The sequence below is a fragment of the Lissotriton helveticus genome, chromosome 4_1 (genome assembly GCF_964261635.1).
Source record: "Lissotriton helveticus chromosome 4_1, aLisHel1.1, whole genome shotgun sequence".
Classification (NCBI taxonomy): domain Eukaryota; kingdom Metazoa; phylum Chordata; class Amphibia; order Caudata; family Salamandridae; genus Lissotriton; species Lissotriton helveticus.
In genome coordinates, this window is record NC_136063.1 from 925854084 (window position 1) to 925870128 (window position 16045).

At 42.6% G+C, this 16045-nt stretch overlaps 1 protein-coding gene across 2 annotated transcripts in view; it reads left to right on the top strand.

The window, feature by feature from the left end:
- The window catches only part of LOC144828913 (Y+L amino acid transporter 2-like), a 505595-nt gene that overhangs the window by 467752 nt on the left and 21798 nt on the right, over window positions 1–16045 (top strand). Inside the window, exons 8-9 of one of the 2 annotated variants that reach the window (XM_078687526.1) lie at window positions 1526–1675; window positions 11916–12099. In XM_078687526.1, coding sequence (XP_078543652.1) covers window positions 1526–1675; window positions 11916–12099 — 334 coding nt within the window. The remainder of the gene's footprint in view (window positions 1–1525; window positions 1676–11915; window positions 12100–16045) is intronic. The other variant, XM_078687527.1, reaches the window with a different exon arrangement.

The window sequence follows — 16045 nt, forward strand, 5'->3', positions numbered from 1 at the left end:
TGGCTTATAGCCAGCAAATGTTAAATAAAACAATGTTCTTGCAGCATTTTATTTTGAATTTGCCGGTTCTTAACCAGCAATGTTGGGAGGGGCGGGGCTGAGGCATGGGAGGGGGAGGAGGAGTGCTACATGCCCTCCACTCCCTCAGTGGTTATGTGTGTTTGGCCGGCTGTCTCAGGCAGACCAAAACACATTTGCGCACTTAGGTTTCTCCGACCCGGTTGCATTGAGCAACCGGGTTTGAGAAACACCCACAGACTCCCTGGCTTGAGCGGATCATCTTTTTAGCCCGCACAGGCCAATCCCCGTGCTGCTCTGCAGCACAGGGATTGGATGGGAGTCTGTCCCAGGGGCTGCTTGGATCCAGTAAGCCGAGAGGCGGCGCAACGCTGGAAGCGACGGCGGCTGAAGGTATGTTTTTAAACCACGCCATCACCCTTTATTTGTGGGGGCCGCCCCTGCCTGCAGGACTAGGTACAGTCGATTTGTCCATTTTCGTAACAATTGTTTTCAATTTTTGCCTACAGAAAAATATGTTCTTGATTAAGAAATCCCTTCTGCTGCATCCTCATGAATAACAAACCTATCTATCACTTCCTTTCCCTGCCTTGGAAACACATTGCTTCAATCTTACTTGTTTACAGTCGATTAATAATGGTCATACATATGTTTCTGTGGGTGTGACCTTTGAATATCGAATATGGAATTTCATGGTATAGAATATAGAGAACAAAATATTGAAACGAAAAAATATCAAAACGCAAATTAAGTAGTGACTTATTGTCACTAACTCCACACATATGTACCTTGACAGTATATATAGCTTGAAGTTATGTAGATGTGGAGTTAGGAATAGCAAATGTATACTTCCTCTATATACACTTGCCTTTCAATATTCTAGTCTTCGAAATATATATTGTCTGTGATATTCTTGCATCCCAATATTCATATCCCCGACATTTAGTAGTACAATTGTTTCTGTGTACAGCCAAATGTTCAGCTTGTGGGTGTTCCAATCATTAGGCATGGCTACCTGTTGTGATGCCCACTTTTTTATTACCTAAATGTCTGACTGCAGAAAATCACCAGTCAGGTATATTTACCAAAGACAGAAGTTTCCTGTGTGAGTTTAATCTCTTGTAATTCTGTTTCTATGCATCAGAATCTGGTAAATTAGACCTGGAGTAACTTTTTGAGACATGTAGTGGTTAACTACTCAAAACATTTTGTCAGTTCAGATTTTGAATCTTCAGTATATCGAGAACTTGAGCCCTACCTTTAGTATTTATTGCACAGGGTCAAGGGTGCAACTTTAAGATTACAAACCAATTTGAACTAATTTTAATTCATAGCCCGCCTACAGACCAAATAGTAGCAGAAGTGCTGATTTTAAAATGATGCATTCTTGAAATGTATTTACTTCTGACTGTTTGCTATAGTGTTTATCTGATAACATGAATATGCACATCTGTAATATATTAAAATGTCTTTTTGATAACTCATTATTATTATCTTATTTTAACAGGGAGGCATGGCATTAATTTTCCTTTGTGTCAAAGACATCTATCAACTCATTCACTACTTCAGCTTCAGTTATTGGCTGTTCCTTGGATTGGCAGTTGCTGGCCAGATTTACTTGCGATGGACATGTCCGGATATGCCCAGACCTCTGAAAGTATGAAAAGCATCTGTTCTATTTGTTTATTTATTTATTTACTTTGGGAAGGGGGAGTTACAAATTTCAACAATAGTTCCTTCCATTCTTCATTACAGCTTTCAAATAAGGAACTGTTGTGGTATAGTGCCCAGAGGGGGGACATTTAGTGTTGGGTTGACTAGGAGCTCAGCGGAAAATAGGATGTGTCCTTGCACTATCAAACTCACTGTTCCCCTTCTCTATTAAGAGATGGAAAATGTCCTTTGTTTACTCTGGCGGAGCCTCCACTAGCTCTGCAGGCGTAAACCCTTGACTTGCCAGCCATTCTACCAGTGGCGGCTGGTAATTAGAGCATGTGGGGCGGCCACGCACAACCATTCACAACACGTGCTTACATATTCACATACATTCATACATAAACGCATACATGAAACATTAAATAAAAACATAACACTTACCTTCTGCAGCATCTCTGGAGGGAAGCCTTGGAGGTTCCAGGAGGGTTGGAAAGGCCACCTCCTCTCATTGGTTGACCGACAGGAAGCAGCAGTTCCTACCTCATTACACAGTGGGATGGGGTTTTAGTGTCTTGCTGGACACGTTCTAGTTGTTTAGAATGTAACCCCACACTTTACACCCACCCCCAACTGGTGTCACGAGTCAGGTGACCCAGTCAATAAATAGGGCGGAGCGCACGTGCTCTTGGCCTTTTTACCAACCGACTATCCTGGTGTCTGTGTCGCATTCATCACTACAATGCGGGTCTAGGGCCCGACTTTACAGGGGTCAATGAGAGTTGCTGACCCCACCCCACTCTGTGACGAGGTGTCAGTGATAGACACTCGGCCCTGGGCACTTCAGGGCTTAAAACTGAAGTGCCTATGTCTGAGTCTATCAATGACACTTCTTCTCTTCATGAGGGGGAGGTCCTCCAAGCTCTTTACTAGGCTGAAAAAGTCATACTCACAAAAGCTGTCTCAGCCTGTTGAACTTCAGCTCAGGCAGCTAGGCACCTGCTTATTTAGTGCATGTACAGCACCTCAGTGCTTGACCTGAATATAAAGAGTGTCTGTCAGGCTGACCTTTCCTCAGCAAGACAGACACTCGATATGTTGCCATTGCTGATTTCTGCTACAGAGTTACCAGGTCACAGTGGTGCTCATCCCCTGCTATCCCTATCTTCCCTCACCAGCAATCATCACTTGTTTTCCCTGTCCGGGAACATAGTGGCTCTCATTAAGGGAAAAGCTCAATGGTCCACACACATGGAGAAAACTTTGTACATGTCACATGCATAGTCTTTATGTTTTCAGAGTGCAGATCCAGTGCATCAAACACCGTGCCAGTTCTGCAGAGCATCAGTGCCATGAGTGCAGTCACGGCTGCAGCTCCACTAAAAGTGCAGAGATTGCCCTGGTCGGCATCTTATAATATGTCCCGGGTCCTCTTCCAGATAAGCAGAGTCCATAGCCACCATTGACGTGGCAGGCTGTTGCACTGCCCATCAGTTTATTAAATGAGATTCTATGTTTCCTGCTAAGAAAGCAGGAGAACTGAAATCATATCTCAGCAGGTGCACCTGACCAAAATGTATGATCGTGTTGCCACTACCACTATGTAATTGCATTGTGTATTACTAACATATTATTTCAGTGAAAAGGATGTGTGTTGCCATTTTTATGTACGTGTGTTAATACATCACCTGGTCCCCGCAGTTTCTCTATAGGGAATTTGTGTCAACAGAGGTCTTTGGAGGCTGATATCATATAATGTCTATGAAGGGATGAGGTAGTGAATGTAACTATATAGATATGACCACAGTCAGATATGATCAAATATTGTCAACCCCCCATTTCAAATAGGTCTCACATGTAAGTCACAGACACAGAGGTCCTTTTCTTATATATCAAAAAAGGGGGAGTGAGAGGACATACGTTGGTCTGCCCCTCATCCTTACAAGTTCAATTCACAGCAGCAAAACGTTTGGTGATCTGTATTTGAAGAAGAACAATGGAAATCGGGCCTAACCAAGAAAGTGTTTCTTTTTAGAATACGGGACCCGCCCCCACTAATGGTGGCATACTTCATTATGGAGTGTGCCCTTCATTCAGAACAGGTGGTATGCTTGTCTGAATGGGCTCCAGGTGGAAGGTGCTCTTATGGAGATCTGTTTTCTCTATAAAGGATCTATTTTTAGAACATGTGATCCAAACTTATGTATAACTAAAATTACCTGATAGTCAGTCAATGGAATTGTATAATGGCTGCCCCCTGTAAGATTGAAAACTGAAAAGAAAGTTTGGATGTTTAGGACTTCAGTCATTTTCAACACCTCCTAGTTGGGAGATTGTAGAATTGATTGTTATATCAATAGCTCTTTTCCAGAGAAAGAATCTGCATGAGAATGCCTTCCCCCAGGAACCTTTCTGATATGCATACTACCTCTTTTGAATGTTTTTATTGCAAGCGTACGCACCAAAAATAAATGGAGAAAAAATAAATACATGGCACCATTTAAATGTGGCAGGTCTATGCTTGCAATAAAAGATTATTTAAAAAGAAATAACCATCACATGTAGGTTTAATACAAACAGGGCATATGTTTCATAGAAGGCAAATATATTTAGGACGACACTGAAAGCTTTTTTAGTAAAATATATATTTAGGACGGCATAGGAATATTTTGGGATTTAGTGCACTATGTGATTATTAATAGTGCACAGAGAAGTTTCATACGGTTTGAATAACCATAACATTAAAACATTGCTTAAACACACAATGATAAGAAAGAAAAGAAAAACAAATAATTGAAAAAAAGTATTAGTCCAGAAGCCCTGAAATTGAAATTTTGAGGCAGATGTGCACATGTGAAAAATTAAAGTTGTATGTAGGCCAGATTTAAAAGTACCTACCTCCAACTGCAACAATAAAACAAAAAGTTTCTTTGAAGCCACCTGTGAGAAAGTGGATTATTACAAGGGGTCGATGGATGTCCACCATAAGTAATAATTATACTAGTCATGTTAGTTCCAAAAAAGGTTTCAGTAATTTATGCCTTAGCTCAACCCCTGGTACCTATGGTTCAGAGTGGACAGGCTTAACTCAAGAAATATGTAAAGCATTTAGAATAACTCAAACTGTTAAAAAGTCAGAAAACACAACACCATTAAAATCCTACTAAAATTTATAAAAATAGAGAATAGTTTAATGAACAAAATAATACTAATACTACAAAAAGTCAATGATGGGAACCAAATAAATGAATTTGTAAAGGTTTAAATAAATATAGTGGCAAAAAGCATTAATCGACAGCCACAGTCAGCTTGTTGCACTTGACCAGGTCTAGTGTTTTATTTTCAGGCTGACCGCGATGAAGTGTATAGTGTGAAGATATAAGAACCAGGTTCGTCCCTGTGGAAAGTTACCACCCACATCAGCATCCTTCAGTGAGGGCAAGCAGTGAGCTAGCTTTGAGTGAAGGGTTTGAAAGGATTGCAGTGTTGTGATGGAGCCTCAGAGGAACCGTTGGTTCAGGTGGGAAAATCTCTGGCACCTAAACCCTCCTTTCAAATCTTGGTACTTCACCTCTAAGTAGACCATACGGCCCATAAGGCAAGATGCATGGTATCTAAAAGTAGGGCATGTGAAGATCTAATGTTAAACATGTCCCTACAGTGACAAGATGCTAAAAGCTGTTTTCACGGTAGCAGGGGTAGCTGTTCCATAGGAAATTACTGGGATACTTTATTAAAGATAATCAAGTTGTCTCCGCCCAGGAACCAGTGTTCTGTTCCTCTGACAGAATGATTGTCTGGACAGTGCCCAAGACCCTAATTAACATCAAAGAGGCCTAGCCTGTCACAGGCAGACACCTGGGCCTATCTCCCTTTCATCCCTGTAACCAGCTACGCACCAATCAGAGTGGGAGAGGAGCTGCCTCCAGAACAGGTCTTGAGTGACTACAAAGAGTGGATTTCTCATTTCCCTTGCCACTTCTCCAGGGTGGGCACAGAAGCTCTGCACAGGGGAAGAAAGGTTCTGCCATATTGGATTTAGGTTGGGAGGGGCACTGTGAGATTGTTTGCAGCAGGACACACAGGAACTTCTGCAAAGTAATTACCCCTGGAAATGTGTTTCCCTTTTGGTTTGGAAGGGGTCAGGAGTCACCCACCCACAGGCTAGTGCAGGCATGAATGTGGCACCACTGGGCACCCTCTTCAGAACACTACTGGACCTGTGGAAGACAAAGTAGGACTACACCTGTAGTTGGGACCTGTGAGGAGAACCCTGAGAGCTCCTACTTGTACCCAGGGCAAAGAAGTGAACTCCAGGTACATGAACACAGAAGCTGTAGGAAGCCTGGAAGAACCCAACCAACCAGTTCTAACTGGACCTGTCTTGGACTTTGCTGATGGCTTTTACCGGAGTGAGTCCTGGCCCCCCAAATACATTTTCTGAGGTCCTGGAACCTGTGGCTCTTGTTAGAGGGTACTCCTCCTACCTAAATCTAAAAAACGTGGGTTATGATAGCTTTTTGCTAACTTTTGCCTGGAGAACCGTCGAGGAAGCAGGACCAACATGCCAGTCGATATGCCAAGGGTGCATAGCCAGTGGGCCGGAGTTTGATGTAACTACTGCTATGTTTTCCTCTAAAGCCATAATCAATCGACGCTGAGCCCTTCTTGGTTCCCAACCGCAGAATCATCACCACTATCCAGGGCTTTATGTGGGATAGAAAAACTGGGGGTCTCTAAAATGGAAGTGGCAAACCTGCGAAAGCGGCGTAGCCAACACAATTGAGCGTGTCCCCTAAATCCTGAGAACTAGAATTATGTGGTTAAGAAATGCATAAAGTCACACGTAACAAAGGTAAATTAAATGCAAAAAGTTATATTTATTTACCATGAACACAGGAAGCCTGTATGACCCTAACAGAACCTGTGGTACAAAAGGGGGTGGTGATGGACGGAGCATCTGAACCAATCAAACACTCACACCCAGTCAAAAGATCTGGGTTTGATCCATCACCGTTCTTTAGCCCACTCTGCCACCCCAGTTCAGACATGGCTATATGCAAATCAGTCTGACCCTGTGCCTCATGGGAACAGTCCAGCCCGAACTGTCAAGCCATGCCTTCCCTGGACCGGAACCAAGCTTCCGAGCACCGGTTTCTGGCATTCCAGCCATCTTCAGCCCGGCTTGCTTGAATCCAGTGGCAAAGTGAGCAAGGGACTCACGTCTGAGCATACCCTGCCACACTTATGGCGGCCAAAGCGGTACAAAAGGGGGTGGTGATGGACGGAGCATCTGAACCAATAAAACACTCACACCCAGTCAAAAGATCTGGGTTTGATCCATCACCGTTCTTTAGCCCACTCTGCCACCCCAGTTCAGACATGGCTATATGCAAATCAGTCTGACCCTGTGCCTCATGGGAACAGTCCAGCCCGAACTGTCAAGCCATGCCTTCCCTGGACCGGAACCAAGCTTCCGAGCACCGGTTTCTGGCATTCCAGCCATCTTCAGCCCGGCTTGCTTGAATCCAGTGGCAAAGTGAGCAAGGGACTCACGTCTGAGCATACCCTGCCACACTTATGGCGGCCAAAGCGGTACAAAAGGGGGTGGTGATGGACGGAGCATCTGAACCAATAAAACACTCACACCCAGTCAAAAGATCTGGGTTTGATCCATCACTGTTCTTTAGCCCACTCTGCCACCCCAGTTCAGACATGGCTATATGCAAATCAGTCTGACCCTGTGCCTCATGGGAACAGTCCAGCCGGAACTGCCAAGCCATGCCTTCCCTGGACCGGCTGGACTGTTCCCATGAGGCACAGGGTCAGACTGATTTGCATATAGCCATGTCTGAACTGGGGTGGCAGAGTGGGCTAAAGAACGGTGATGGATCAAACCCAGATCTTTTGACTGGGTGTGAGTGTTTGATTGGTTCAGATGCTCCGTCCATCACCACCCCCTTTTGTACCGCTTTGGCCGCCATAAGTGTGGCAGGGTATGCTCAGACATGAGTCCCTTGCTCACTTTGCCACTGGATTCAAGCAAGCCGGGCTGAAGACGGCTGGAATGCCAGAAACCGGTCCTCGGAAGCTTGTTTCCGGTCCAGGGAAGGCATGGCTTGGCAGTTCGGGCTGGACTGTTCCCATGAGGCACAGGGTCAGACTGATTTGCATATAGCCATGTCTGAACTGGGGTGGCAGAGTGGGCTAAAGAACGGTGATGGATCAAACCCAGATCTTTTGACTGGGTGTGAGTGTTTGATTGGTTCAGATGCTCCGTCCATCACCACCCCCTTTTGTACCTAACAGAACCTGGGCATGATCAAATGCAAATATTTTGAGTATCGCATCTACTAATATGATAAAGCATATAATAGCCCCTCATTACTTCCTTTTCTTAAGTGCTGGTATGGGGAGGCGTTACTGCACCTGGTAAACACTTCAGCCTGCAGTATTAGTTTTAAATGGGAGCTGTATTACCTGCTCAAATAATCAGTCTCTCGGAATGAGGGCCTAGGTTGAGGATCACTATATTTCAACTTTAGACATGAATAAGAGGGGCGCGGTGGAGGTAATAAGTAATGTTGAACTAGTATCACACTCACCCCTAGGTGTCTTCCTAATCTGTTTCAAGGCCTCTGCAGAGTACGCAGCTATAGATATTTTAAAATGTTGTCTAGTTAGACAGAGATCCAGGAAATATGTGACTGTCGGAATCACTCTTGAGCACAAGACTAGAACGAGAATTCACTTTATTTATACTCAAGAAGAACGGGATCGAAAATATACAGCAAGTAAATGATGTAATATGTAGATTACAATAGGCACAATCAGTCAAAGGTAAGTATCGATTCCATAAAAATTGTAAATCTTGCTCGTCGTAAAAAAGGATCTCAAATAGGAAAGTTTTTGTTGGTTTGCGCGAGGTGCCAGGGGCTTAACAACAGGTCCAGTCAGGCCTTGCAGTGCAGGACGGGTCTGGGGAGGGCCATTCTTGCAAGGCTAATGAATAATTTTCATATATGGGAGATTCTCATCCCCTCCTCTGGGGCGGAACATCATTCATATCCCGCCACTGCAAGGTGCACAGAGGTACAGAGTCTGATGTGTTGTGCTGTAATGACAGGGAGACTCTATGGTGGTGAAGGACAAGACTGTATGTGCTACATCATGACCTGAAGGGATGTTCTCCAAACAGGGAGTACAGCCCCCTAGGCCCTAAATTGGTGGCGGTCTGCCCTGCTGAGCCTCTCGGCCGCATTCCTGGCTGTGCACTGATAGACAGAAGCATAGCCTTTCTCAGGAAAAGGACAGAAGTGCCATATATGCACATTGTCTCCACTGCCCTGGCACACATACTGGTGCAAGAGACGGCACTACACAAGTTTGTATGCAACTGAAGAGTGTGTGTGCTGTAAATGTTCTTGAGTCCCTCGTTATGCCACTGAATGCACACCTTCCCGTCCTTTGCTGTGCCCACCTGCGGGGTGGTTTTGCATTCGTGAAAGCTTTACATTAACTAGGTCAGTCTCATCCAAGTGCCTCCCGTTAATAAACTTAATCTGCCACATTGTCTGTCCAGGAGAGGATTCTGGTCCGGTTTCCATCAACGTATGAAAAGAAAGGGGTACCCCTGAAGCAGGTTCCTAAATTAAATCAGGGAAATTATCTGGGTAGTAAATATCATCATTTTAGGAACAGATAACTTGACAGTGGACCTAGGCATAAATGCTATACATTGGATACATGTCATAAAATGTGTCTGTATCAACCATATATTTTTTGATAACTTTTTATTAGTTCTTTTATAAATATATTTGTGCAATAAATACAAAAATGATCACAAAACAATTGACAATTTCAATAAATTCATCCATAGGTGTCACGTAGTAGTGTTGACAATCGCAATGCAGTTTCTTTGCATCAAGATATTCAAAAAAACAAAAAATCATTTGATTGTTCAAATCCTTAATACACATAAATATCATATCTTAAGGTACAGTTTTTAGTATGGCTCAGAAATTCGTTCCTACGCGCGTTTCGGCTGGGTGCCTTCATCAGAAAGCCATATTTATGCGAAAAAATGACACCTTATTTATAATCCTATCAAGTCTGCAACAAATCATCAAAAAGAGCCCTTTGTGATGTCTGTTAGAATCTGTGTATACTTAGGCTCATTCAGGGTGAGAAGTAGGTAACTAATATTCCAATCTTTCACCGCTCTCGCTGAGCAGATCTGGATGGTTGCGAATAAAGGATACTCTAAGGTACTGTAGATCAATCACATGTGCGAAAGTATTGTTTTTTCCTTTTTTCAATGTGACCAAGGGATTCTATAAAAACGAATAAATCAAACATCAGGCATGTGGGAGGATTGGTGTCATCTTCTGACATATATGAGCACAATGATGAGTTATCTGCAGCGGAGACTGTGTACTGGCGAGTCCACCGTCAACAAGAGAGAACAGTCCTCCGTAGCTCAGTATTCACGCGGCACCATCCTCGATCTGGATGTAAGTGAAAACCAGTGAGTGAGAGATGGTCTATATGTACTTGCCGCATTGAGTGGACATCAACACCACATCCAGCATCAAAAGAAAGGTTGGATCCATAGGAAATAACGCCAGGCTGCTGCAGGAGGACCCAGAATGACTGTAGCCACATTGCATGAGTCGAGCAGAGAATGGAAGAATGAAGGGCCTGTTTTTTTTTTCCTAAACTTCCTGGGCCCTTCTCTTCCGGTTACTTTTCAGATTTCGGTTTCATGAGGGAAGTGTTACGCGTGGTTCATGTAGCCATGTGGAACCCTGTTTTTTAGGCCTGCCCACCAGTCTGTATTGCCAGGGCATGGCACAAATAGGAAAAGAGCACAAAAACAGAGCCCAGTACGATTAAAAGTGCCAGTGCTCACCCGTGGAAGAACCCAGCCCACTCCAATCTGTGGCGCCACCATCGAAGGAGACCCATTCAACTCCGAAGACCTCTAAGGAATGACAACTTGCACTTCTTCTGCCAGAGCGTCTCCTGCCTAGGCCAACGGTTTCACCTAAGGAACATCTCAACACTGGAATCCATCAACGTTGAGCCCCTTGTCTCAGCACCAATCCACTGCTGCTTTCACTGAAGGCTAACAACTTCAGGAGGTAACCTTTGCAATGGTACGAATCCGGTCCTTGTATCTGATAAGCGCTACATTGTGGTCAGCCTCAAATCTTATCCGTGCCCCTGGTCTAATGTGACCAATTGCTCACAGTGGTTACTTTGCAATGTTTTGTCCTATTTTTTATTTAAAACTTTAAATTTCATATCTCTAGTTTCCCTTATTGGATTTTTTTCCGGTTTTGTGATATTTTGTTCATTGAAATAGTCTATATTTTTATAAACTGGAAGTTGTTTTTTTATTATGTTGTGTTTTTGACTTTTTAACAGTTTTGATAGTCTAAATGCTTTTCATATTTTCTTAAGTTAAGCTTTTCCATTCTCTGACATAACTACCAGGTTTAAATGACCGAAACCTTTACTAGACCTAACAAGAATAATGCCTTTATTATTTGTGATGGGCTGCCATCCACCCCAATTAATAAATCATTTTCTATCAATGTGTTCTGCTTGTTTGTGAGGTTCCAACGCTGGCTTGGCCTGGTTCTGAGGCAAAGAAGCCCCTCTAGATACTGCAGCATTCTCAGACGGGCAAATGGCAGTATTTTCCACTTCATTATCTCTCTTTCTACGTTTATTTCCTGTGCATACACTGTGACTCTTAAAATTCAGTGGACTGTCCTTCCTTTCATTTTTTCCAATTTTACTTTTAGAACTGAAATCTGGAGCAGGCCTGGGACGTCACTTAGAGCCTGGATTAGATCTTGGCGGACGAGTTACTTCATCTCAACTGTGACGGATATCCTGTCCTCCATAATGTAAACCCCATAGAATATAATAGGGTTTATATTTCAGCAGACGGGATATCTGTCACCGCTGTGATAGAGTAACTGTCCGCAAAGATCTAATCAGGCATTTGGCTTCATTTTGTTCAGGTCTTGGAAGTCATTTATTCCCAGAATGTTTTCAGGAATGTGCAATGTCTTCTCCAAAATTTAAGAAAATCTAATTGCTGCTTCAAGAGTGAAACTGAAGCTGTGGATTCCAGCATTTTGTAAACGCCTTAAGCCTGTTCCCTGTGCTCTTTGCAGATGATGAGCCATGTTTACCTGTTGAGTTATGAACTTATAATGTTTCATTTTCAGCTGAATCTCTGTTTCCCAGTTGTGTACTGTATCTGCAGCGTGTGCCTGGTTGTGGTTCCACTGTACAGCGATACTGCTGATTCTATGGTGGGGTTAGCTGGCATTCTTTCAGGGGCACCAATATACTACTTCTTCATCCATCTGCCACCACAAAGACAGCCAAAGATTCTAAGGAAATTATTAGGTAAGTGACTACCTCCTTGCTTAGTAAAGAGTTGAATAATATATTTCTATGCGGAACATCCATTACGACGCGGTGTTTACACCGCACTACTATTACAACACTGGTTTTACAACGCAAGTCGTTACCACGACTTGCGCTGGAGGGCGCTCTAGGCTAAGGAATAGTAGATTTACTATTCCACCACCTTCCCTACTGTACGTGGGCTGGTGTTGGAATAGTAAATCTTACTATTCCTAAGTCCAGCACCCTACAGCGCAAGTCGTGGTAACGACTTGCGTTGTAAAACCAGCGTTGTAATGGTAGTGCAGTGTAAACACCACGTTGTATTGACATACAACCTATTTCTATAGACAAGAAGCATTCAGTTATTTTCAAACGTGTTGTCAATTCCCTAAATGCTGATAATGAAATCTAGTAAATATGCACCATTAAATAAAGCTTAGGTGAAATAAGAAGGGAACAACATTCAAGTTGCATTCTGAGGCACACTATTTTAGTTGTCTAGGGTCCTTGTCGTGAGGGGGAAAACGTCTCTAATGTGGTGAAAGAAGGGAAGTAACGCGACAAAAGAATTATTTAAAATCATTTTTATTATATGAAGGTGGAAAAAAGTTCTGTGGAGCTCAGTACACCTACTTCTTTTTTGTTGTCCAATTTCTCTTTATTGCACTCAGATAAACTAAAGACTTTATTTCACTTTAAAATCAAAAGGCACTTTTCAGTTCCTGGCTACCAACCGTTCTCGATGGGATAATAGGCAGTACACTGGATTTTTACTTTTCCCGAATTCCGCTGCTGCTTGTGCAGGACTTTGGCCTGCTGCCTATTCTGAGGACCCCAGGTGATTGAAAAATGTGATTTAAACCAGGAATCTGTTTTCCCAAGCACACAGGTATGAATCCAAGATAGAAATTTCAGGAATACATTTATGCACATGTGTCAAATGTGACATACTGTGATGGCAGCTTAGCAGCTTGGTCAGAGAGGATAACTCTTTTCTGTTTGGATTACATCTGTGAATTCCTCATACTCCACCTTGTTCCTCTTTTATCTGATTTGGCACAGCCTGCAAAGCAATGACAAATAGTACAGGCCGCATACACTCTACTGAAGGGTCACATGGAAGAATTCTTATTGATCTTTGGGTTCCTGACCTAGTGCAGCTGATACATGTGAGTTCATTGGCTAAGGTGTGAGCTGCTGCAATTTTTAAAAAGATAGTGATGTGTGCAAAGGGTTCTGCTGGAATCTGAGGTAAAGTTCATATGTTAAAATTTGTGATTCTCAGTTGATCAAGTGCAATGCTAAGGAAAGCACAATGAGATCACACATATTCCACTGCAGATGCGTACACTACCTTGCCTCCTGAGCTACCCGAGCCTTGACATGGAAGCTGTGTAAAGATCGAATCTTGAAGCTTTAATGTTGGTTTATATCTTCATTTAAAAGCAGGTAATCCACACCGCTCCACATTCCCAGGGTAGTCTCAACTGACACAGAGCGGAACTCCTGAGTTAAATAATCAACCACTATGAATGCCCACTGCTACATTCCAATTAATTGCAGTCTGCGTAAACATAGACAAGAGATTACCACACACCTCTTCCTAATCAAAATAGAACACTAGAAAAAAAAATCACATATAATAACTTTAAAAACGATGGATACAATTAATTAAGCAAAGGTGTCATCCTGAATTCCAAATTAAGACATGTTCCCCTTATAAGACACAAATCTGATAGGTTCCAAATTCTCCTGTCCTCCACTTTGACTACATTATGGAACACTTTCAAAATTCTTCATAATGAAGAGTACTTTGACCACCTTTGTGATCTCACAGGACATTTAATTTTCGCCATATCCCCCACACTGAACTAAAAACATGCAACTGCTTTTCTCATCTCAAAATTACATATGCAATCCCTCACACATTTTAATTCCTTAGGAAACCCACTTCCAGATTCCCATTGTAGGCTTCTGTTTGTACCCCAACACATCCATCCCAGTGACAACTCTGTATTGGTCTTTCTGCCTCAGAAAAGTTCAAATGGTACATTTCCTTTTGTTGAACGTGGTGAAAACCTATGTGTTGATATAAGCTTCTTCAGAGCCTCCTTCCAACTTTCCCTGCACACCTTTCCCATTGCACAACATCTCTTCTCACTCTGTTAAGTCTTTCCACAGTACCATTGTCTTCAGGGTGATACAAGGAAAACAAATATATTTCATGCCTTTCTGAACCAGAAAATTCTCCCTCAAACCTGACACAAATTGGTTCATTATCTGTCAGAATTTACTTGGGTAAACCCTCTCTGTTAAAAATCTCAATCATGAAATCTATTATTCTCTTGGTCTCTGTTCCTCCCACTACTCCTATTTCAGCCCAACGAGAAGATTGTTCAATGAGAACCAGAAGGTAACTACATAGTCCCTTGTCACGTAAAGGTCCCACAATATCCAAAGCAACCACTTCCCTGGGATTACTTGTGAGATCCCTAAATTCCATGAGGGTACACCTCACCTTACGCACCTTGTCACTCTTGGTACAATCCAAGCACTCTCTGACAAACCTTTCAATAAGTACATCTATTCTAGGCCACCAATAGTCCAGTCTAACTTTTGCTTTGGTGTTCCTTCTGCCAGGGTGTCCTTTATGTGCTAATCCTATAACTCTTTCTCTAAGAGATACCAGCACCACTATACTCGTTCCATGCAAAATGACACAGTTGTCCCATGAGAACTCATGTCTCACTTTCCAAAAGTGTTCCAAATCAGCATCTTTATTCGTACCCAAACTCCACCCAAAATCCATCCACTTCGTATCAACTCACACACTTTCTGTAAAACCTAATCTTCGCAAAGCGCATCTTTACATTCTTCTTGAGATATGGTAACTCTAGAGACCATAAACACTTTTACTTGTTCATCCTGATCAGTTGTTTCCTACTCTTTGACTATACTCAGCCTAGATAAACAATCAGTGAGCTTGTTGCATACCAAACTTTGAAACTCTACCCTTACAGTCCCCCTATCCTTTAACTTAACTGCATTGAAACAGCATCCAGAACCTTTCTGGACAAAACCTCATCAAACGTTTGTAATCTGTCAATGTGGTGAATGGCTTTCCTCACACAAAGTTTCTCAACTTCTTTATGTCCCAGAACACACTCAAAGCCTCCCTCTGTATGGTAGAGTAGTTTGACTTAGCCCCATGTGGAGATCTTGACATATGTGTTATGGTGCGCAAATCATTCTCATCAGTCTCATCACTCTTGTCACAATAACTTTGAAGCAACTATGGACCCAATCCGACTGCACTAGCATCAGTCATCATAAAACACCTCTTGCTGGAATCAAAACATTGCAATCGATTGGCACTCTCAAGACTGCCTTTCGAATCAATAAGTTCCCTCTTGCACTCCTCACGCCACAAAAATGATTCTATCTTCTTAAGCAACTGTCTCATCCTGCGTGTCCTTGATGCTAGATTCGGGATGAACTTAACATGAAATTCCACCATCCTAAAGAAGGGCATTGACTCCTCATTCTTAGATAGACTGCACAACGATAATATACTCGAAACCAGTTCCTTATAGGACAATTTCCATCACTCTTTATACTGAGTCCTAAGTGCTCAATTTCTTGCCTACCAATCTTGCACTTACTGAGTTTGAGAATCAAACTATTTTTCTTCAACACATTCAAAACCTGCCTACCTCTCAATTCATGTGTTTCCAACGTTTCCCCAAAAATCAATATGTCACCCTGTAAACACTCCACACTTTCCATCCTACTAAATAACATATACATTATTCTCTGAAATACAGTTGCAGCTGACAATAGACCGAAAGGCATGCATGCATACCGGTATGTGCCAAAAGGAGTAATGAAATTAGTGAGATCATTCGAGTCTGGATGGAAACCTTATCTGGTGGTATGCAGCCAT